We start from the raw sequence: 24,886 nt of genomic DNA, 5'->3' as shown, positions 1-24,886 counted from the left end.
TTCTTAATTTTGGAATTCACTGCTTCATCATCAGGCAAAATTCTACACAGTCAGTTCAAGGTTTAGCATGTTCTTTTTAATGAAGGAAAGGACATTTTTGTTTTAAAGAGGGTTTTTGTTTTGCTTGACAGGAGAAACCTTAATTAAAACAAAACAAAAAAATGGTTTCAGTATAGCTCCACTGGGGGAAGGGAATAAAGAGAAGAGGTGACCAGTTGTTAATACAAATGTAAAGGATAGTTTTAACAAGTAATCAGGATAAAGCCAACAGCTGTGGAGGAAAAGGAAATGGAATGGGTGGAGGGGAAAATGAGGTCTTAGTAAAAGGAGATCCAAGCATAGAATGTGTTCTTTGTTATTATAGTCAACATTCAGTAATCCCAGGAAAGGGGGCCAAGAGGCGCATGGATAAATGGAATCCACAGATAATCTAAAAGCCCCATTTAAACTTTTAGTTCTAACCTTTCCCCTACAAAACCTTTGTTGTTGTTTTTGTTTTCTTTTAACTAGAGCCTAATGAGCCCTTGGTGTACTTTATGCCCATCTTTTAGATGATAGTGTTAATGAACAGAGAAATGTACACTGGGGTTAGTGAGAAGGGAAAGGCTGTAAGGAACTTGAGAACAGAGATCTGTGTTCATCTCTGTATCCTTACGCCCAGTGTGAGGGCCTGGCGGGAGATAAAAATAGGAGTTAATAAATGTTGGATGAATTGAAAGAGGAGAAAGATTAGGTACTAGGTGATCTGGGTTTCTGAACCTAGGATAATCAAAAATCCATAAATTTTGATTATGGGTAAATATATTAGAAATGGATAGATATGTATTCCTGAGTTCAAAATTTGTTGGGTGAGGTGAGGGGGAAACATTTGCATTTCATCCACATTTAACCAGAAGTTGAGTTACTTTCTACCACCTTTAAATAATTTAAGAATCCAAATATTGAGCAAAAACTCCCAAACTCCTGTCTCCAAAATTCTTATTTTCTCAGTGTTTATAATTTAGCTTGTACAGCCATTGAGCAAGATATATCCTCAACACCTTTTCATAAAGAGGTAAATAAGACTCTCTACTCTTCTCTATCCTTATAGGTAGTGCTAATGTTCATGTATGTTGAGAGTTTGGGGAAACAAAAGTGTTTTAGTAGTTTCTTGAATTGTTTCTACTGTGTGAATGCTGCTTCTCCAACTGGGATGCATTTTTCTCTGAATTCCCTCCTGTGTCTTTGGCCCCTTTAATGTCTGCTCAGTGCTTAATACTGTTCTGGGCATCTAATACTCAATAAATACTTATTCTCTAGCTTATGCTGTATCCCATTATATACAGTCTTTTTCTTCTTTCCTTATAGATTTTGATAAGCCTGATTTCAAGAGAAGCATAGTCTGCCTAGAAGACCTGCAGGTTGGGACTATTCTGACAGGTAAAGTGGAAAATGCCACTCTGTTCGGAATTTTTGTGGATATAGGTGTGGGGAAATCAGGTCTGATTCCTATACGAAGTGTAACAGAAGCAAAACTTTCTAAAACGAAGAAAAGAAGGAGTCTTGGACTGGGCCCTGGAGAAAGAGTGGAAGTCCAAGTACTCAACATCGACATCCCCCGATCTAGGATTACTCTGGATCTCATCCGGGTGTTGTGAGCATCCCGCCGAAGGCCAAAAACTGATTTTATTTCCTCATTTCTACATATTGATAAGGTTTATTCAAATGTTTGTGAATTCTATGTAGCAGATGAGAAACAATTCACCTTAATATCAGACTGTTTTCCAAACACTGTAATTTTCCTTCTGAATAGAAAGCTAACAGTTTGATTTCTTTTTTCCATTAAAGAAAACAATCTAATTTAGATATCCTTATGTGGTTTCATGTAGTCATGATTTTCTGATCAGAATTTAATTTCTTATAATTTATCTTTGACTCTTTTTACATTTTATATAACAGATTGCCTCACATCTACTTGCCAATAATTTGCTAGGCTTGTATGGGATTATTTTCTCATTTGAATTGTACACTGTTTCTTGACACAGTAGGGCTAGCAATGTTTAGTCCTCCCATTGTATAGATTTTTTTTTAATCAGGCCTTTTGGACTTGCTTCATGATTTTGCAATAATCTTTTATTTTCCCGTGCTACCCAAACCAAAAATATACCAATAAAACAGATCTTGATTTCTTTGTAACCATAAGGGGAATGGCTCAAAATATTTCTCAGAAGGGCATATGTATTGATCCCTACAATAAAATTTGTGTCTAATGAGCTTTCTTCTTGCTATGTTGATTCAGTGAATGACCCTAGGAATCAATCTTGATGAAAGAAGATGTATCACATATTAATGCAAACTTCATTAAAAAAAAAAAAACTGTCTTTGGGAAACCTCTGGAAATTTTAAAAATGGGTTTTAGGTCATTTTGACATAGTCTAACACAGAAGGATATCTTCTTTCTCAAGCATCAACATTAAACTTCAAATGGAGATAGAAATGGCCTTCCTAGAGATTGAATATGGATCAGGTGAGAAGAGGCAAGAAAAACAAGTAGGAAAAAACAAGTTACTTCTCCTAACTCTATTTTTATTCAGTGGAGATGGTAAATATTAGCATAAACATTCAAGGTCAAAATGATTTAAATAGGGTCCCACACTGGAATGATGTCATATTGTTTTGACTACTGCTGCTGTTGTTGATTTGCCTAATGAAGTCATTTACATAACTGAATATCCCTGGTTTTCTTCATATCTAATGAGTGGAGGATGTTAACTAAAGAGAGTAGTTGGTCCTGTGGATTTGCCTGCGACAGTCCTAGTATACACCCATTGTTTGGGCATAATTTAATAGCACCTCTTTTCATTCTCAAAGTGCCCCATTTTGGACAATTAGCCATATGATCATCCTGCCAGTAATAAGCACTTACAAAGTGGTGACTCTTGTATTTCATGACAGTTTTGTCTGGTGGTTGGCTATTCTCAAAATATACAGCCTTCTAGCTGGTGTAGATACATCTTTTTAAGGCAGTAGGTGTTTCATTTCCTATCTGCTAAAACAAATACCATACAATGGGAATTTATTGGCCCACTGTGTTGAGACTAGAAGTCCAAAATAGAGAGGTCAGCAAAATGATGTTCTCTCCCCAAATACTGTGGCAATCCAGGGCTGAAAGCTGGCAATCCTTGGTCCTTGACTTCTCTGTCACGTGGCAGTGCACATGGCAGCATCTTCTCCTTTCTCTTCTGGGTCCCACTGACTTCCAGCTTCTGGCCACTCCCCATAACTTCTTCTGTGTCCATTTTCCTTTGCTTGTAAGGGCTTCAGCCATATTGGATTAGGACCTCCCCTCATTCAGTTTAGGCACATCCTAACTAATGATATCTTCAAAGATCTCCTTTACAAATGAGCTCACACCCACAGGACCAAGGACCAAACATGCCTTTTGTGGGGGACATGAGTCAGTCCCCACAGCTGGTCTCTTAAAAGTTGTATAACTCAAGTCCTATTTGCCTGACTTCATTTCTGAAATGCTTTTCCTCTCTTTCTTACATGCCTTCAACTGATAATGGATCTTAATGTTGCAACTTTAAGTTGATCTATCTACTCACTTCTTCCAATATTCTCATTATCTCCGGCTCCATAATTTGTGGATCAGGGATGCATGTGATATGTACCTGCCAAGTCTTATTCTGAACCCTCAGATGTAATTTCAAACAAACTCTTCTACAAAGAGGCTAGGAACCAGAGCAATTGACAGTGTGAAGCAGCTCTGTTGACCTGGTAGATGGGCCTTCCTGGATACGAGCAGATTTGATGTTGCACTAGGTTGAGTGGTTTTTCCTGTCCAACCTAAACATGGTGGAATGTAAGGACACAGGGTCTGGGTCCTACCCCCTCCTCCATTTTGAGAACAAGTCACACAGTCACCTACATGATCGGACAGACATTAAAGGTCAAAGAATGTAAAACTCCCCTTCCCAATCAAGTCTCATGGGACTCTTAAACTTATAAGCCACCTCTTCCTGAGACTACTCCATCTCTTTCTTTGGTTCTGTGCAGAGTACAGTGTTCTGTTTCCCAACTGGCCATGATTGCGAAGAATTATTCTCCCATATGTAAGTCCCTAATTTGGTCTCAGGGTTGTGTTAAGGTGGAACATTTGGTGAACCAGCCAGGAGAGTAAAGAGCCCCCAGTCATAGAGAGCATAAGTCTGGGGAAGGGCGACTCTGTGAGGGTAATCCTGGGGTGGTTTGCTTCTTTAGTCTGGGAAGGGGTCACTCACTTACTTGACTGTGCTGCAGTCAGTTGGCCATTGTGTGCAATAAGGCCAACTATGGCAAGCTGTCTGAAGGAAGAGAGAAAAATCCTCAAGTTTGCAGGGGCCATTGCAGTGGACTGTTTTAGAAAGACAGAGAAATCAGTAGATTTTGAGGATGCTTTGAAGGAAAGACTACACCTAGTAGATAAGGGTTTAGAGATACTCGTATGTCGCTACGCTGGAATAAGGGAACATAGACTGCCCACGGAGTAGTTGAGGTGTATCCTGACTTTCCCTGCCTGGGATCCTGAGGTTTGGGATAGATTCTTTATCTGATGATGACAAGGGGAAAAAAAAAAAGTTCGGGAGTCAGGTGGAGTGACACCACTTTTGCTTGCCATGTTTCCAAAGGTTGCCTGTTTCTATAAGAAATTCAGTTCTTTAGTATTCCCTTAAATAGGGCCAGTCAATCTGTTTTTACCTTCACCTCGGGAAGAGAACTAAGGATTTTCATAATACTCCCTTGAGGTTATTCACATAGCCTGACCATCTGCTGCAGGCTTGTAGCAAAGGATTTGGTAGAAAAACATAACCCTATTTCATTAGATCAATGATATCATGTAAACCAGTAACTCTTTTCCAAAACTAAAAAAAAGAAAGATTGAAGCTCATTGCTATTTCATCTTAACAGTCGGGAGTGGACAACTGATCGTAGTGGACTGCCATGTCTTGACTGCCATGTGAAATTCTTGGGTATTGTATGGTTGGGAAAGGCAAAATTTATTCTTTTTGTAGTAATTGCTAAGGTACGATGTGCTCCTATGCCACGTACACCAAAACAACTAATGCTTTCTTGGGATTGTTGGACTATTGGAAACCTTCCATTCCTCACTCAGCCCAAATGTTAAAACCTGTGTATTATTGATTATGAAAAGCTATCCCTGGGAATGGGATACCTCCCAGGAGACTGCTTTTGAAAAAGCCAGATGGGTCATCACAATGGCTCAATCTTTATGAATGGTGGACACAAATATGCCTGTGAATTAGATATGGCCAGTACCAATATTGGCTTTGGGTGGGGCTTGTGACAAAGGCAATAGTCAAAGTCAGTTAATAGAGCCTAACTGTTGTACTGACCCTTAGGAAAATAATTGGGTGCTGCCTATAATGCCTTACTGCAAATTGAAGGACTAACTCAGAAATGCCCTGTGAAATTAAGAACAGCCATTCCCATGCAGGGATGGATATGGGTCCCTGCCACGAAGTCTCACTCTGGCAGTGCACAATTGAGCGCATATATGAAATGGAAAGCTTATCTGCTACAGTGCAGCATTTTCAGCATCAGCCCCTTAAGTGTAGAAATGCATTTTATCCTGAGACCAGTTTCCTCTGTGGAAGAATGATACTTGCTCCTTCCTGCTTATCCTCCTGAGGTGGCTGCCCACTATTGATGGATGTCACAGTATACCTAAGTCTGCCTGGTATGCTGATGGATCCGCACATGGGCTGCTTACAGCCTGGACATAGTTGCCACTCCACCTAGTATATACACTCTGTGGCAGGAAACTGGGACTATGCAAAGTAGCCAATGGGCTGAATTAAGGACGGTGTGGATGGTCATTGTTCATGAACCAGGAGATGCATTAATTATTTATGCTGATGATTGGGCAGTGTACTGGGGCCTGGCAATGTGGATGACCACTTGGAAACAAAAACAGTTGTCTGCCACCCCTTATGGGGAAAAGAGTTGTGGGAAAATATCTGGAGTACCTGTCACAAGCAAAAGGTAACCATGTTTGATGTCTCTGTTCATAACACTGATTCTTAATGTGGCAATATTGAGGCAGATGCTATAGCAAAAATTTGTAATCTAAAGCCAGCATCGGACAGGCTGCTGAATGGTTGCATAGAAAGAAAGAACACCAAAGGTACCAGACTGTGGAAATGGACACAGCAATTCCAGCTGCCCATCATCAGATCACAACTGAAAGAAGTCTTGGATGCCTGCCCCTCCTGCTGATTGTGACACCCAAGGATTCTTCCTCATCAGCTCAATCACATCAGCTGCAAGCATGTTCCAGTCACCAGGTGATATGTAATTGTGTTAGGCTCCTTCCCTTATCTGAAGGTACAAAATATTCCTTTAGCCACAGTTACGACTACTTCACTTCTGCTAGCCTTCCCAGTAGCTGCAATATATAGTTTAGAAAAGCTCAGTGCATTCTTCGGGATCCTTACACACGTAAGCAGAGATAGAGGGACTCCCTTTACTGGACAACTAACCCAAGTCTGAGCTACTGGTCATTGTGCATGCAATGCATGCATCTCCTGGTTCATGAACAATGACCATCTTAAGGACATTTCATTTGCTTTAAAACCCCACAGCAGCAAGGTTAATTGAGAGAATGAATGGGCTTTTAAAAGATGAGCAGTCCCTGCAGCAGTGTACATGCTGGTTGTATCCAACCCTCACCAGCCTCGATTTGTGGGCCTGAGCAGCTGCTCCTGCTTCTGCTGAACTAGTAATGGCAGGACCCATGCAAGTGCTGCAAATTCAGGTAAAAGCACCAGCAGTGCTATAACCACAATGAGGTAATGAAAAGAACTTGTGTTTACCTGTACCACAAGCATTAGGAATTGGGAGAAATATGGTTAATTGACTGTGGTCCTGGCCAACGCAGCACACTGGTTAAGAATCCCAAGACCAGGGAGTATGGGGATCGCCCAAAATTTAAGTATTTGACCACAGTGTATACACAGAATGCCAAAAGTTCTATATGTAACCAACCTGGGACCCACCCACCCACTCCCACCTCCCATACCTCAGGGCACAGTATATATGAACATGGACATTTATTCCCAGGTTAACTGTGGATATGACTCCGGTAAGCTACCTGCATTTGCAGGGAGAAAAAAATGTGGTTCCTGTATACTAATGTAAATTTAGCTTGTATTCTTTTTGACCTTAGCGTCATGGCAAATACCTTTCTGTGATAGGCTTCTGTGATAATCTGCGTGCGCAATAGATCTCAACGCTGAGTGTGCATTGAACTGCCACTGTCATTGCCACCAGCCTGCCTTGGATGGTGACGCCTGTGAATTGGACTGAGTAGAATACCCTGCTGGCCTGGCAGAATTCCGCACATCGGAAAAATCTGGATGATAATCTCATTTAAGATTGGAATCATAGGTTTTATCAATTACACATACTGACATACTTTGTGGAGCTGTTCTGTCTGTGTGGGGAGCTCCTAATGTCCTGTTATCTCTTATACTGTTAATGAATGCAGTGTCCTGTGCTCAACATAGTCTGTTGTGGGGGAGTAGATTGTAAGGACCCAGGGCCTGGGCCCCGCCCCCTCCTCCATTTTGAGAGCAAGTCATACAGCCATGGCTGGACAAATGTTAAGAGATCAAAGACTAAAAAAATCCCCTCCCCTAATCAAGTCTCATGGGACTCTGAACCCTATAAGCTGCCCCCCACTTCCCGGTATTGCACCCTCTCTCTCTTGGTTTTGGGCAGAGTGCAATATTCCATTTCCCAACAGGCTGCCATTGGGAAGAATTCTTCTCCTGTCCTTAAGTCCCTAATTGAAACTAATGGCTAATCTTCTGTCTGGTGTGTTTTTTGGTCTCAGGGTTGTGCTGGACTGGAACATGGAGGTTCTATGGGGCCTAGGCTGGAGGAATAGGGGACACATATTATTTATCTTTGTAACCCCAGAATGTAGCATGGTGCTTGGTGGCCAGTATGGCTTAACCCCTAGTCTGCCACTAAGCCCTAGTGTGCACTTGAGCTTGTCATTTTACCTGTAGGATTTCTTTTTTTTTTTCTTCCAAATTTAAAACAAGGATGATGATGACAGAACATTCATTCCCCAAACATTTATTGGTGCCAGACTGTGTATCAGGTATTATGCTAAACATTGCCAATACAATTGCAATATAAAAATTGACGTTATCCCTGCCATTATGGAGTTTAAAATCTGTGTGGGAGAAAGAATCGTTAATCAAAAATCATATAAAAATGTGAGGTTATAACCATGATAAGTGATATAATGGTGACAGCATATAATAAACGGATTGACCCAGTCAGAATGTCAGAAAATGGAGTGGGGTTTGAGTTGGGTTGTGAAAGATAAGCAGAAGTTAACTAGGAAAAATGTTTTGCTGACCTTAACAACACTTAATGGTTGTTTTAGATAAATGGCAGGAGTAAAACTTTATTGGAGTGGATTTAAGAGAGTGGAGGAGGAGATGGGCAAATCCAACGAATACAGACCATTCTTTCAGAGAATTTGGCAATAAAGGAAGAGAAATAGCACTGGCTAGAAGGGGAAAATCGTGTCAAGAGGGGTTTTGTATATTTTTTTAAGACAAGAAATAATGCATGCAGATGGAAATGATCCAGTGAAATAGGAAAATTTGATAGAAACGGGAGAATTGCTGGAATGATATCCTTGATTGAATGTAATCTAATGCACAAATGGAGAGACTGACTTAAGGTAGAAATACATTTTGTCCATATTAGCAACAGAGAAGATTGAATATGGGCTCAGATGTAAGTAGGTGAATACGGTGGTGAGAACTTGTGAAAAGTCTCTGGTTTGCTCCTATTTTCTAACTGAAATATGAAGGAAGATCATCATATGAAACTGAAGTTGCGGCGGGGGGAATGAGATTGGAGGTTTGAGAATAAAGGAGATTAAAAAATGATGAGAAGGAGAGTGAAAAGCCTAGAGAAATGAGTATGATTTCTAGGCTGAGTTAAATGTTTGATTTAAGATTAAGGATCATGAATTGAATGTAGGACTGGTCAACTTAGTTATGTAGTTTTCTTCAGCCACCTCAGCTATGGGGCAGCCCTAGAATGGGTGGACAGGTGGATCTGCTCTGGTTTGAGAGTTTGTTGGGTGAGTACAATGGAAAGAAATGCATGTGGAAGAAAAAATTACTCATCATCGAGTTTCAGCTCAGAAGAAAGGTGGGAATATAAAGGAAAATTGGGAGGCAGTAAAAAAGTAGCATTTGTGGATTGTAGGGCCCTGTAGATTTAAAGGAGCATTAGAGTAGGAATAATAGAAGACATACGAGGAAAACGAGTGGTTTTCAAAAGTGGGATGCTTAACCCTGAGATTCTGGAAGGGTTTTGGGGAATGACAAATATAGGGAAGGAACGTGGGGATAAGTAACAGAGGGTAGGATAAGATAGATCATAGAGAAGAGGAAATCAAGAAACTGATAATTCAGGAAAGATTATGTGTATGGATAATGATTTCAGGAGGCTATTGCAGTAACGCAGGCATAAAATAACGGCGACTTGGGCAAAATGTGAGTGGTAGAAATGGTGAGAACTGGTAGGATTGGGATTCTGGATATAGTTTGAAGGTGAAAGTAGAGCCAAACAGGATTCACTTGGTTTTTGGTTGCAAGATGTGGGACAAAAAACAGGAGTCTAAGATGGCTCCTAGGTTTCTGACCTAAGTAACCAGAGTGTGGAATCAGTTTCTACTGAGATGGGGAAGGCTGTGAGGAATAGTTTTGGTGAAGGAGTCTACTTTGGAAAGGCTAAATTTGGTGTACCCATTAGATATCCAAATGGAGATGTCAGCTAGGCAGCTGGCTGTTTGAATCTGAAGTTCAGGGGAGAGGGCTGGGCTAGAAATGCAAATTTGGTAATCATCAGTATATAACTGTGTTCAGAGCCATGAGATCAAATAAAATCAACATTGGAATAAGTGGATGTAAATTAGAGTAGAGGTCTAAGGACTATGTTGTTAAAAATCCTAGAGACTCAGCTATAAATTTTGAACTTTTCCATAAGAGCAAGAATTTTGTTTTATTGTAGCAGGGCCTTCTAGATGCCTCTTCAGTAGCCATTCTGTCTTCCTTATTGAGAGAATTCTGATTTGAGGGGAGCAGTAAAATGGCTAAAAATCTACATTTTCTGCTAGATTGATGTGGCCACGTGATCCAGTTCTGGTCAATGAGTGTAAGCAGAAGTTATGGGGTAGGATTGTAGGAAAACTAGAAAATGGGGGTGGGGGGTATAGGGGTTGTCACACTCAGCCATCATACTTTCCTTATCCTTTGCCTTGGACTTGCCCTCCTTCCTACTTGGAATATAAATAAGATGTTGGAGGTTGAATAGTGACACCACTCAATAAGGACTGCAGAGCAGAAAGCTCGAAAGTACCTGAATCTGTCTTGCTATTGTGGACTCACCAAAACAGCCCTTATCTGCTAGTCTTTACTGTATGAGAAAAAACCCTTCTTTTGCTTTGGCCATTGGGGGTGGGGGTGGGTATGGGGGTGTGGAGGGATGGATCCTTTTACAGCCAAGTATATTCCCCAAAGTATGTTTGTGTTGTTCCCTGCTATATCTTCTTACGTTAAGTAATGCCATTTATGACAACTGCTGAGTAAGTATTAATTAATTGAATGAATACATGCAAAAGTATAGCTCTAATTAAACAATTCAATAAAATGGATGATATATAAAATAATGTTCAAAAAAAGTCCACAGCTGGAGATGACTCCTGGGGATGAGTGTGGCACTGGCATTATGGGATCAACAATTCTATCCTGTCAGAAAGGGGGAAAAGAAGTGTAACTAATACAGTATCAGTGGCTGAGAGAGTTCAAATAGTCAGGAGGCTACTCTGGAAGTCACTCTTATGCAAGCTTCAGTTAGACATTGCTATCATAACTTGCCAACCCCCAACCAAAACCATTACAGTCGATCCTAAAGAACACCTAGAACAACATTTAAGATTCTACAGAGGTTACATGCACTGGGATGACTTTCCAGAAACCTGCAACTTCCAGGTGGGGCCCTGGACAAGATAAGTCCAAACCTAGAGGTCCCAGCCCCTCCATAATATCAGCTAGTTCCATCTCCCTACCCTACATTGTTAAGAGCCCCTTCCAACACGAAAAAGTTAGAATGGCCATAGCCCAAATACCCCTAAAGAGTAGGATAGAAAGATCAAAGGTGATGGTAGAGTTATAAAGAGAAGGTAGGGTTTAACAAATGAATGTGATTGCTGAATCATTAAATTGATATTTCTTTTACTCTCCAATATCTTAGAGCAACTAGAAATAAAAACCTAAAATTGTGGAACTGTAACCCATACCAAATTCTGAAATCTGTTCTGCAACTAATTGTTGTGCTGTACTTTGAAATTTTGTTGCTTTTCGGTATATATGTTAACTTTCACACACACAAAAAAATCAGTTGTGATGATAAAAAAAAGTTATTCCTTCTAGCCTCCTATATTCTGGAGCAGCTAGAAGGGAAAATTGGAGATGATGGTATGATAGCCCATGACAAACTCTGGGATCTGTCCTGTAACTACTTGTTGAAGAGTACTTTGAAAACTATTGCTTTTTTCTTTCTTTGCTTTGTATATATATTACACAATAATAAAAAAAAGTCCACAGCTTTCTTTAAACAATATGATAGAATAAAGGTACCCATTTATTAAAACAGAATTCTGATTTGAGGGGAGCAAACAATATTAAATACCTAGAAACAATCTAATAAGCAATGTATAAGGTCAATATGAAGAAAACTTTTAGAACTTTCCTAATGAATATAAAATAAGAGCAGAATGCATTAAGATGTATATAATCCTGGGTTAGAAGACAGTATTAGAGGAAGATCAATCCTCCTAAAATGAATTCATACATCAGCTTTTGCCAAAATTCCAATCATTTCAATAGGCTTTTTTTTTGTATGTTTGTTCATTTAACCTTAAATTAGCAATGAAATTGATCTGAAAGAGTAATTGAAGAAAAATCCAAATAAATACTTTAAAAGAAAAATTGAATTGGGGGAGGAATGGTACATGGGGAAATTTGCCCTACAAGATATTAAATTATACTCTAAAACTGCATCATTTAAACAATATGACCTGCAGAAGAGTGGAATAAAGCAATTCAAAATCAATGGGAATTAATTGTATGTTAAAAGTAGTATTTCTGATTGGGGCAAAACTGTATTGCCACACCACACACAAAAATAAATTCCAGATAGATCAGACATAAATAAAATCATAAAAGATCTACAGGCAAACATAAAAAGTCTTTGAGAAGTAATTGAATAGCCACAGTTGTAGAATGGAAGCAGAAAGAGGAAACACAGCCTATAGGACCAGAAGTTCCATTCTGAAGACATAGTGGAAACCCACAATCAGTTGTCAGGGGCTGCAGACAAGATGAATAAGATATCTGTAGTGAATAAGGCATCATCCCCAAAAAACATGGTTCTTAAATTTAATCCATTCCTGCGGATGTAGACCTATTGCAAGTAGGACCTTTTGATGAGGCTACTTCAGTTAAGGTGTAACCCACCTCAATCAGAATGGGTCTCTTTTTAACAGGATGAAATTCAGACTAAAAGAAAGCTACAGAAACAGGAAGCTGAAATAGGCCAAACCAGGAAGAGAGAGGAGGGATAAGCAGATCCCTCTGTGTTCTTGCCATGTGGCAAAGGAACCAAGGATCACTGGCAGCAAGTCTTTGGAAAGTATCACCTTGATGCTGCCTTGATTTCGACATTTTCCTGGCCTCAAAACTGTAAGCTAATAAATTACCATTATTCAAGCTGAACCATTTAATAGTACTTGCTTTAAGTAGCCTAGAAAACTGAGGTAGCATCTTTTGAGGATATCTTCAATCTAGAGGAGTTGGCATTTAAGCTACAGCAAAGAATATTTAAGTTATATATCATGGGCATTTTGGAGTGAACTTGGGTGCTGTTTACTTCGGAATATGGTGGCATCCCATCTCATTTGAAGCCATAGGATCCTTTGAATGGAGTTCTCATGTTGGGGTGTCTGTATATTTAACTCTGACCTCAGAGTTGTCCCTTGTATTAAAATTGGAAACGGAGAGAAGGTACAGGATAGAAAAACCAAAAAATATATTTAGCCAATCTTTTTATTTTGGCTTCCTGCCTAGAGTCAGTCATAATGAGTTGGATTTAAATAACAGATCATGGAGAACTCATGAATGACTGGGCTTATTGCCAAAGTAGTCTGTTCCACAGGAAGAAGGGTATAGATTTCTTCTCACTCACTCTTTTTATATGGTGAGGATGATTCTGTGCGTGAAAGCTGGAATTGTTATTTAAGGGGAGAGTGGGATAAGCAGACTCTGGTGTTTTCAGCACTAAAAATTGCCTTTTTAGAAATCAATTTTAAAACCACCCCCAGAAAAGATTTGCAGTTCTCTTACCTCATACCAAGAAACTAAATAAGGATTGTAATATGCTCCCCACTCCCTGCCAAATGTTTTAAAGGAGAAAATTCTTATGCTTAAGAAAGGAAATACATTATTAGCCTAAATATCACAGGGAAACGCTCTGATACCAGAAAATTTATCATAACTGAATAGCCTGTCTAATATGACTGGCCTGAAATATGTAGCTCAATCATAGCAGCAAAATCCAAACTTAAAGATACAAATGATGATATAGAGATGGTGGGAGGGAGGGGAGAGAGCAGTGGAATAGCCAGGATGCCTGCTGTACCAAGTTTTGAGAATACTGTTTTATCTAATCAGTTAGGCCAAATGTAAGTCTCCAGATGATCTCAGTATTTTGCAGAAGCAATCAAATAACAGATGAACAACAGCCTGTTACTCAAAGTTTCCCATTTCTGAAACTTTCTACCTCCTTGTACTTGCAGCCAGGTTTTCAATAGGGAAATTTCTCCCATGGGAGCAAGTCTTTGAATGTCTTTCTCAGGTCCCAGTGATTAGTCCTTTGATCATGTGACATTTACCCACCTGCTTCCCAGGTTTAAATCTCTTAGCAATGAAGGTGGCACCAGTGAAAGTCAAATCTAAGATTTATTCAAATTCTTTCCTTCACAGGGTGAAAGTGATCCCATGAAGCTAAAACTTTAAAATGCCCATTTGGTCAAGTTTGGTGTAATTTGCTACTTCAATAAACAAGTGATTATTTTAGTAAGATAAACTATCACTTTACTTGTAGTAGTACTGACCAGAATCATCTGAAATTATTTATAGGTCATTTTGTCATAATCTTGTTTCATGATTTTTTTTCCTGATTGAAAACATATACTGTAAAAAGTACAAATAATGTAAAAATACAAAAGATGGAAAACAAAGCTAATTGCCTTTTTTTTAAGTTGCCTCATTTATTCTTTTTTTCATCGTCACAATTGACTTTATTTTTTCTGTTTTATAAAAAATAACATATATACAAAAAAGCAATAAATTTCAAAGCACATTGCAACAATTAGTTGTAGAACAGATTTCAGGTTTGGTATGGGTTACAATTTTAGATTTTTACCTCTAGCTGCTCTAAGGTAAAAGAAATATCAATATACTGATTCAGCAATCACACTCATTTGTTAAACCCTACTTTCTCTGTATAACTACACCATCACCTTTGATCTTTCTTCCACTCTTTAGGGGTATTTGGGCTATGCCCATTCTAGCTTTTTCATGTTGAAAGGGGCGCGATAATATGGGGTCGGGGGGTGGAACTAATTGATATTCTGGAGAGGCTGGGCCTTCTGAGTAATTGCTTTTTACTTTGTGTATATTCTAGCCCCTTTTCTACATGAAGTCATTCATCAGTAAAGATTTTAACAAAATGGGATCATTTTATTTATACTGACCTAGAACTTCTTTCTGTTAACAATATCCATGAACATCTTTCTGAATTAGTCTTCCTCAATAGTTTTATCACATGTGTGTAAACTTCTATAATAAGTGCCATAGTTGAACATCTTGGTGAATTGTTCTAGCAGCACTGCTCTCTCAAAGCATATGCATGTTTTAATCGTCAGTAGGTATTATGGAGTCACACTCCAGAAAGCCTTTTTTACCATACTTTTGTCAGTACCAATATGATCATATTTTCAATCTTTGATAATCTGAAAGAAGAAAGGTAGATTCTGTTTTTAATTTACATTCTCCTGATTGCTTACAAGTGAGATGGACTGGCCTTTCTTATGTTTACTGACTATTTGCTTTTCTTTTGCAAATTGTCAGTTTAGAGCCTTTGTCCATTTTAAAGCATGTTTCCGAACTCCTGTTACCTTTCGTTCCATGGGACTTCAGCCTTTTATGTTCTGGGATTTTTTTAAACTATGGATTCTGACCCATTGGTGGGTCATGAAATCAATTTAGTACTTTATAAGCATTTTTTAATAGAATGAAGTAGAAAAATAGCAGAAGTAAAACTACGTACAGTAAGAATAAGTATTGTTTCGTGATACTTTTGTTTCATTTGTGTGTTTATTCACGTGTAGTGGTTCTGGGTTAAGTTGTACAACAGATTTTTTATTGTGGGAAGAGATTTACAAGTATGACTGCTGAGGCTGGGAGGCACCTTTCTCTATAGGAGGGGTACTTTCTTACCGTTCGCCAAGCGCAGCCTGTCCCCTCTCACTACAAAGCCTTGTAGATGTTGTTCCTTTCACCTGGAATGGCTCCCCTCACTCTCACTTCCACTCCTTTATCAGGTCCCAGGGATTGGATTTCTCCCCAGATTGTATTTTCTCAAAAATGTCTCACTGAGCCCCCAGACAAAATCAAGTTGACTGTTACAGGCTCTCCTTGTACCATGTAACTTTCCTTCACTTATTGCATATAGTTTATGACTATGCATTTATGTATATGATAATATTTCATGAAAGTCTCCCTGGGCAGAGGATTTAAACCTTGGGTATCCATCACTATTCATGGTAATCTTCTAAGAATCTCACTCCCCCTTTTCTTTCCTCATCCCCTTTTATTCATTCCTTTCCTCCTCTGATTTTGATTCCATTTTCACCAAATCTTCTGAGTTTTCCATGTTTTACCTTGATTCCTCCAGATTGGTGTTTGGACTTGGTCTCTGTCTTAGCTTAAGAAACAGACCATAGGAAAACAGCATTTTCTAAAAAGCTTAGTGTGCTGGTTTGAAATTATCATGTGTCCCAGAAAAGCCATGTTCTCTTTCCTAAACCAATCTTGTGGGGGCAGACCTATTGTTTAGAGTGGAAACTTTAATTGGATTGTTTCCATGGAGATGTGACACATTTGACTGTGAATGTGACCTTTTGATTAGATGGAGAAGTGACTTCCCATTGAAGGTAGGTCTTGATTAGTTCACCAGAGTCTTTTAAAAGGGGAAACATTTTTGAGGAAGCTCAGACGCCGGGAGAACAGTTGCTTCAGAACCAACAGAGACAGAGACATTTGGACATGCTTGGAATGCCAACAGAGAGAGCAGATGCCTAGACAAGGATGTTTGGAGAGGCAGAAACCAGCAGATGTTGCCATGTGCCTTCCCATGAGATGCTAAGCAAGTGAGACCCGAGTTGTGCCCCAGAGGAGCTAAGTTAAGGCCCACAGATACTTAGAGAAGAAACGACTGGCACCAGAAGTTGGAAGTAACAGAACCAGTAACAAGGACCAGCAAATGCCAGCCAGGTGCCTCCCCAGATTGGCCTTTCTTGAGTCAAGGTATCTTTTCTCTCAATGCCTTAATTTGAACATTTTTATGGCCTTAGAACTGTAAACATGTAACTTAATAAATTCCCTTTTTAAAAGCCATTCTATTTCTGGTATATTGCATGTCTGGCAGCATTTATAAACTAATACACTTAGGTACTCATGTTTTATTGGGCAGAAAGAGCAAGGAAAAAAAGGAGGTGAGTCCAGGAAGGAGATAAAGCAAAAATAAAGTGCTGCATTATGCAGCTAGTCACAGCCTTGTAGGAAAACATCGCTGTTCCTTAGCCACTAGGATTGTGTCTGAAGAGGCTCTATGGAGAATCTAGCTAATAGCAGTGGAAGGGTGGAAGGATTATAGGAAAGAGGAGTTTGTCAGCTGTCTCCTTCCTATCTCCTGTCTCTCATTTTCTCCAGTTCACCCTACCAGGAATTCATGCCCTCATATTTCCAGGTTTTACTACTGGGCTTCTATGCAACTGCTAAGGAAGGCCTACATGACTCCAGTTCGATCAGACCTATGTGCTGGAGCTTCTTTGGCTCCCACTGCAGCAGACATGATGGAGACCACATTGAAGCCTGGGCCTTACCCCACTCAAGACAGCAAGTAGCATGACTTTGGGGTAGCAGCCAAGGTGATTGTAGAGCAATTGGCTAAGAGGTTGCAGATGGGGCTGAGTGAGTCTGGGGAGTCTCATAAACATGTCCAATAGAGCTTTTCAAATATGGAATTGAGGGTCTTCCAAATTCACACCTCACTTGATCCACTAACTTGCGGGCCACCCTCACTTCCCATTTTTTCCCCCAGTTATCCCTTGTTCCTGTTCTGTACTTATGGAACTCTACCCTAACCCAGGCTACTGAGCCAGCTCCCAAGCAAGCCAACCCCAGAACCTACCACCCTGGCCTCACAATTTGTAGCAGCACTGGGTGACCAAATGCTGAAAAGCCCCTATTTCTTCCTTGTTATAAGATTCCCTCAGACTATTCCCCTCCCACCTAGACCTCTAAGAATACTGAGCAGAAGCTGCATATCCATTGAAGAAAGAAAAGTGGAGCCTCAGAGCAGTGGGGAGGTCACCCTAGTTCGTGGAGAATTTGGCTTCTGTGTGATTGATACTGGAAGCTGTTAGAGTTTTTGAAGATGGACATAAGTCAGGGGCCAAGAAAACTAAAACTAGCAATTAACCCTTAACCTGTTACATCTTTCAAAGAGAAAAACATACCCTCTATGCCCCATCCCATCCCCAAGAAAAAACATCAAAACCCTAGGAGAAGATAATGCAAAATTAGACTGTGTATGTCTAATTTGGCAAAGGGTTATTTAAAAATGAATTGCTCAAGGCAAAGCACGGATCAAGAGAGCTCCTCTGGGCTTTGGCCAAACCCTCACTGATCCAGTCTGCTGGCCCTGTGAATGGGGCCGGGACCAAAGAAAACAGTCTGCACACAAAAATTTTGCCTCCAGAAACTCTCTCTCTCTCTCTTTTGGATAACTGCTTTATTGAGTTGTAACTCATATACCATAAAACGCCACCATTTATAGGGTACAAATCAATGGTTTTACTACAATCACAGAGTTCTGTAGCCATCTTCACAATCAATTTTAGAACATTTTCACAATCCCCAAAATAAAACCCAGCAGAGTTGCTTCACACCCCACCCTGATGTCCAGCTCTAGGCAACTACTAATCTACTTTCTGACTCGATGGCTTTGCCTATTCTGGGTTTTTCATGGAAATAGAATCTACAATATGTGGTATTTATGACTGGATTCTTTCACTTAGCCTAATGTTTTCAGGGTTCATTCATGTTATCATACATGAATATCAGTAGATCACATTTTTATTACTGACATATTTCTTTGCATAGATGTATCACATTTGATTTATCCATTCATTAGTTGATGAACATGTGGGTTGTTTTGCTTTTTGGTTACTATGAATTATTCTGCTATGAGCATTCATGTACATTTTTGTATGTGGACATATGTTTTTATTTCTCTTACTTATATACCTAAGAGTAGAATTGCTGGATAAAATGGTAACTCTATATTTAACATTTTGAGGAACTGCCAGACTGTATTCTCAGCAGCTGTACCATTTTGCATTCTCACCAGCAGTGTATGAGTGTTCTAAATTCTCCACATCCTGGTCAGCACTGATATTGTTATTATCTGTCTTTATTATTATAGGATTCCTAGTGGATGTGAAGTAGTTTCTCACCATGGTTTTCATTTGCGTTTCCCTTATAGATAATGATGTTGAGCATCTTTTCATGTTCTTCTTTGGAGACATGTCTATTCAGACTCCTTGACCATTATTAAATTTTGATGTGTTTTTGTTTTTGTTTTGCCTTGCAGAAGTTCTTATATATTCTAGATATCCATTATTTAGATAAATGACTTAGAAGTTTTTTTTTCCCATTCTATAGATTGTCTTTTCATTTCATTTTTTTAATTAATTAAAAAAAGAATTAAAACAATTAGAAATCATTCCATTCTACATGTACAATCAGTAATTCTTAATAACATCACATAGTTGCATATTCATCATTTCTTAGTACATTTGCATCGATTTAGAAAAAGAAATAAAAAGACAACAGAATAAGAATTAAAACAATAATAGAAAGAAAAAAAGAAAAAAAAAAAAACCTATACCTCACATGCAGCTTCATTCAGTGTTTTAACATAATTGCATTACAATTGGGTAGTATTGTGCTGTCCATTTCTGAGTTTTTATATCCAGTCCCGTTGTACAGTCTGTATCCCTTCAGCTCCAATTACCCCTTCTCTTTTTTTTTTTTTTAATTAACGGAAAAAAAGAAATTAACCCAACATTTAGAAATCATACCATTCTACATATGCAATCAGTAATTCTTAACATCCTCACATAGATGCATGATCATCATTTCTTAGTACATTTGCATCGGTTTAGAAGAACTAGCAACATAACCGAAAAAGATATAGAATGTTAATATAGAGAAAAAAATAAAAGTAATAATAGTAAAATCAAAACAAAACAAAACAAAACAAAACAAAAACCTATAGCTCAGATGCAGCTTCATTCAGTGTTTTAACATGATTACTTTACAATTAGGTATTATTGTGCTGTCCATTTTTGAGTTTTTGTATCTAGTCCTGTTACACCATCTGTATGTCTTTTCATTTCTTGATAGTGTCCTTTGAGGCACAGACATTTTAATTTTGATGATGTACAATTTATCTATTTTTTCTTTAGTTGCTTATACTTTTGTGTCATAGTTAAAGAACCATTGCCTAATTCAAGGTCATAAATATTTACCCATGCTTTCTTCTAATAATGTTTAGCTCTTTCATTTAAGTCTTTGATCTGTTTTAAATTAATTTGTATATGGAATGAGGTAGATGTCCCAATTCATTCTTTCGAACATTGATATGCATTGCCCTAGCACGTTGGTTGAAAAGACTGTTATTTCCTCATTTTATTGTCTTGGTACTCTTGTCAAAAATCAGTTGGCCAATCAGTGGCTGAGAGATTTCAAACAGAGTCAAGAGGTGATCCTGGAGGTTATTCTTATGCATTATATAGATATCACCTTGTTAGTTAAGGTATATTGGAGAGGCTGGAGGGAAGTGCCTGAAAATAGAGCTGTGTTCCAGTAGCCATGTTTCTTGAAGATAATTATATAATGATATAGCTTTTGCAATGTGACTATGTGATTGTGAAAGCCTTGTGTATGATGCTCCTTTATCTATGGTATGGACAGATGAGTAAAACATATGGATTAAAAATAAATAAATAATAGGGGGAACAAATGTTAAAATAAATTTAGTAGATTGAAATGCTAGTAATCAACGAAAGGGAGTGGTAAGGGGTATGGAAAAAATAGGGAAACAAAGGCTAAAATATATTGGGTAGATGGAAATACTAGCAGTCAATGAGAGGGAGGGGTAAGGGGTATGGTATGTATGAGTTTTTTTTCTTTTTTCTTTTTATTTATTTTTCTGAATTTATGCAGATATTCTAAGAAATGATCATGGTGATGAATATACAACTATGTGATGATATTCTGAGTTACTGATTATGTACCAAGAATGGAAAGATCATATGGTGAGAATGTTCATGTTTGTATATTGCTATGTTTAAAAAAATGTTAAAAAATAAATAAAAAATCAACTGGCCAGGGGCAGTGCGACCGTGGCACACTGGCAGAATTCTCATTGCCATGCCAGAGACCTGGATTCAATTCCCAGGTTTGCCCATGTAAAAAAATAAAATAAAATAAAAATAAATTGGCCAGTGATGCCTTATGCCACTACCACACAGTCTTGATTACTGTGCTTTGTAATAAATCTCAAAATCCAGCAATGTGAGTCCTCTAACTTTATTCTTCTTTTCAAGATTGCTCTGGCTATCCTTGATCCTTTCCATTTTCATTTGAATTTTAGGCTCAGGTTGTCAGTTCCTGCAAAAACTAGCTGGAATTTTGATAGGGATTGTGTTTAATCTGAAGATCAATTCATGGAATTGTTTTGGTTTGCTAATGCTGTTGAAAATGCAATATACCAGAATTGGGTTGGCTTTTATAAAGGGAACTTACTAAGTTACAAGTTCTAAGGCCATAAAAATGTCCAAACTGAGGCATCCAGAGTCAGATACCTTGATTCAAGAAAGGGCCAATGACAATCAGGATTTGTCAGCTGGGAAGGTGCACAGTGACATCTGTTAGCTTTCTCTCCTGGTTTCTTGTTTCAAGAGACTTCCCTGGAGGCATTTCCCTTCTGCATCAACAAAGGTCTCTTGTCAGTTTTGTCAGCTCTGAAGCTTTTTCCAAAATTGTTCCCTCTTAAACGACTCCAATAAGTGACCCTCCTTGAATGGATGGTTTCTCCATGGAACCCTCCTAATCGAAAGATCCCACCCACACTTGGGTAGGTCGCATCTCCATGGAAACAATTTAATAAAAAAAGATCGCACTCAACAATATTGAATGAGGATTGAAGAACATGGCTCTTCTGGGGTGCGGAACAATTTGAAACCAACACAGGAGTATTGATTGCCATCTTAACAATGTTAATATTGTTAATATTGAGTCCTCTGAAACTAGAACATGGGATGTCCTTCTGCTTATTTAGATCTACTTTAATTTCTTTTAACAATGTTTTGTGGTCTCCACAGTTTAGGTTTTATACTTTTGTTAAATTATTCCTAAGTATTTTATTCTTTTTGATCCAGTTGTAAATAGATATGCTTTCTTATATTGTTTTTGGAATGTGCATTGAAAACATTTAAAATATAACTGATTTTTATACATTGGTCTTGTATCCTACAACTTTGCTGAACTCATTCATTCTAATAGATTTTTTTATGTATTCCTTAGGATTTTCTATATACAAGATTATGCTATCTGAAAATAGTTTTACTTTTTCCTTTCCAATTTGAATGCCTTTTATTTCATTGTTTTTTCCTAGTTTCTTCTGCTAGACTCTCCAGTACGATCTTAACTAGAAGTGGCACAAGTGAACATTTTTGTCTTATTTCTGATCTTAAGAGGAGAAAGCACTCAGTCTTACAACACTAAGTATGATATTACTTGTGGGTTTTTTATAGATACTCTTTATCAGGTTGAGGAAATTCCCTTCTATTCTTAGTTTTTATCATGAAGCAGTATAGAATTTCATCAAATGCTTTTTCTCCATCTACTGAAATGATCATATGGTCTTTGCCCTTTTTTCCTAAGGTGGTATAGTCTATTAATTGATTTTCAAATGTTAAGCCAATCTTGCATTCCTGCAATAAATCCTACCTGGTCATGGTGTGTATAATCCTTCTTCTGTATATTGCTGGATTCAGTTTGTAGTATTTTGTTTAGGATTTTTGCATCTTTATTCATAAGAGATTTTGGTCTATAGTTTTCTTTACTTGTGGTGTCTTTGTCTGATTTTAGTATCAGGGAAATACTGACTTCATAGATGCCCCTGGTCCTCATGGCTTACCCTCCCAACATGGAACCTTTCTCTACAAGTGAGTTCCAGAGAGGGTAATCTGGGCTCTGTAAATTAGACCTGTTATACCTGACATAGGGCTTTCACCTGATGTGTGGAGGTTAGGTAGAGGACGAGAGCCCCAGATCTCTCAGCTACACTTACCATGGAGCTTTGCCTATGGAACTCAGAGTTGGCGGCAACAAGAATGTTGGTGTCCTTCCCCTCCTGGTGAGATACTATATCCCTTACTTGGGAATGGAGAGAGAGAGCTCCATCTTCTTGACCACATCCATTGGGATAAAGCTTCTCTCATACTGGGCTGGGGAGTAGAGAGAGAACGAGTCATGACTTGAGTGCTACAGACTCTCATTGTTCTTGTTGAGTTTTAGTAGATTTTCTTGACTAAATGTTTCTTCCTTTGCTTTATGCCCTTAGGACATTTCCACAGACCTTAAATGGCTGTACTTTTGTTTTGTTTTTATAATTTTTACCAGTTATACTTGTTTTGCTGGGAGACATGTCTATGGGGCTCCTCACACTGCCACACAGGAAGTGGAACCATTACCCTTGTCTTTTTTTTTTTAATTGAACAGGCTTTTAATACAGCTCAGTTACATAAAATACTGTACACTGTAAAAGATCTAGAAAACTAGAGCTTCAAGTCATATTTTTAAAAAGCCATTAAACTTATTTGAGAAACCAAGTGTCGAGTACAAAAGTGTAACAAGGGCCATGGCCTCCAGTCCCCAAGTCCTTCATGCAGCTGCAGCCACAACCAGCAGGGTTCACCTGAGCCTGTGGTGCTGACACAAGTATGAGGCTTGGATGCTGTGCATTTGGGCCTGGGGTCCTGTCCTGGAACAGACAGGCAGAATATCAAGAACCAGCTGACATGAAAGATTAAGTTGGAACTTTTCCCCCCACTCTACCCACAACTTTAAACCTCTGGGTTTTGGTACTTTCTAGGAGCTGTGTTGGGTTCTTGTAAGTTTGTTAAACGCTGTCCATAGTAAGGCAGGCCTAGCCTCAAACAACTTGGTCTAATGGTGGTGATTTCTCTCACCCTCTCATGTACTACAACCTCTTATTTCACTGTGTGCTGTGGAGGAGCCATTCAGTTGACCTTCTCTCACCTTCCTGCTGATCTACCCTTCATGGAGATCTCACATGTCAGTCGCTTGAAATATTCAGGAAGATCGGCATATTCATTTCCATAGGAAATGACCTTAATCCCTTTGTCCAGCATGTTTTCCTGGAGCTTCTTGAACTCATTTACTTCTCCTCTCCCAATCAGCATGAAATGCTCTAAGTCAGATTTATGCTTGACAGCCTCCAGGAAAAGTGCTTGGAAAGTAGTGTCATCCACAGTCCAGCTACAACCCAGGGAAAGAAATGACTTGTTTTCGTACAGTTTCTGAATCTCTCTCATGACTTCGGTGTTCCTGAACACATTCTGATATCCAGCTGGATGAAGGACAGTGCCACTAGGGTTGGTGTAGACTCCATGGATGTGTAACACACTCAGCTTCCACTTCTCCTGAGCCCGTTCTAGGACAGGAGAGTTTCAGGATGAGATCATGGGCAACATGGACAAGGTTCTTGTCTTCATGGAAACATTTCTGAAATTTCTTGCTCTCCTTATCTTCCAAAAGATCAAAATCAATGGCAGCATCTAGTAAGGGCTGGATTAGCTCCTTCCAGGATTTCAAGGCAGGAACCTGAGGCACCACTGCAGCACCGATGCCTGTGCCAATCACCAGCACAAGTTCTCGAGGCTTCTTTGTTTTCAGGCTGGGAAGCAGCTACCTGGGCTTTTTGGTGGGTGGTGTGCCATCACTGAAGAATCCAAAACTTTTGTCTATATCAAAGGCCTGGCTCCCTGTAGAAGCCATCCAGTTTCATTAGCTCTGGCAACAGACCTCAAACCTGCTCCTGAGCCCCACGGCTAAAAACAGTCGTCGCTTAGACAAGGCTGATCCTTAAGGGATAAAGGCACCAGTTCTCCTCCAAACACCACCGCTCCAGCAGCAGCTACTAGCTACCCTTATCTTTTGACCCAGGTATATTGTAGCTGTCTTAGTTATTAAACTTCAGGTGGATCCTGATACTGTGGGTTGAAAGGAGTAACAATGGAAAACCTGTAACCCTACTGCAAATTTAGGGAGAAAATTTTTGAGTTAGGAAACAAAGACACCTGTATACAGAG

The 24,886-nt window shown here is 39.0% G+C and overlaps 1 protein-coding gene, 1 long non-coding RNA gene and 1 pseudogene across 3 annotated transcripts in view; 2 read left to right on the top strand and 1 right to left on the bottom strand.

Moving 5' to 3' along the window:
- The window catches only part of SRBD1 (S1 RNA binding domain 1), a 280,304-nt gene extending 278,052 nt beyond the window's left edge, over positions 1-2,252 (top strand). The window contains exon 22 of one of the 2 annotated variants that reach the window (XR_013164245.1): positions 1,348-1,431. Coding sequence is in view for 1 of the 2 variants with exons in the window: in XM_077134136.1 (XP_076990251.1) it covers positions 1,348-1,637 (290 nt within the window). In the remaining variant the exon portion in view is untranslated. Of the gene's footprint in view, positions 1-1,347 lie in introns of both variants that reach the window. The other variant, XM_077134136.1, reaches the window with a different exon arrangement.
- A 7,882-nt stretch (positions 2,253-10,134) lies between these two features.
- On the top strand, positions 10,135-14,204 carry LOC143661510 (uncharacterized). The gene is made up of 3 exons (XR_013164646.1): positions 10,135-10,230; positions 12,623-12,818; positions 14,118-14,204. It is a non-coding gene; the product is annotated as an uncharacterized LOC143661510 (long non-coding RNA).
- Positions 14,205-23,648: 9,444 nt separating this feature from the next.
- On the bottom strand, positions 23,649-24,572 carry LOC143661509 (protein FAM118B pseudogene; annotated as a pseudogene).
- Positions 24,573-24,886: the final 314 nt, after the last annotated feature.

Source organism: Tamandua tetradactyla, chromosome 17 (genome assembly GCF_023851605.1).
Source record: "Tamandua tetradactyla isolate mTamTet1 chromosome 17, mTamTet1.pri, whole genome shotgun sequence".
In the NCBI taxonomy this organism is placed as follows: Eukaryota; Metazoa; Chordata; class Mammalia; order Pilosa; family Myrmecophagidae; genus Tamandua; species Tamandua tetradactyla.
The sequence above is the reverse complement of the archived record's forward strand: the minus strand, read 5'-3'. Positions and strand labels throughout refer to the sequence as shown.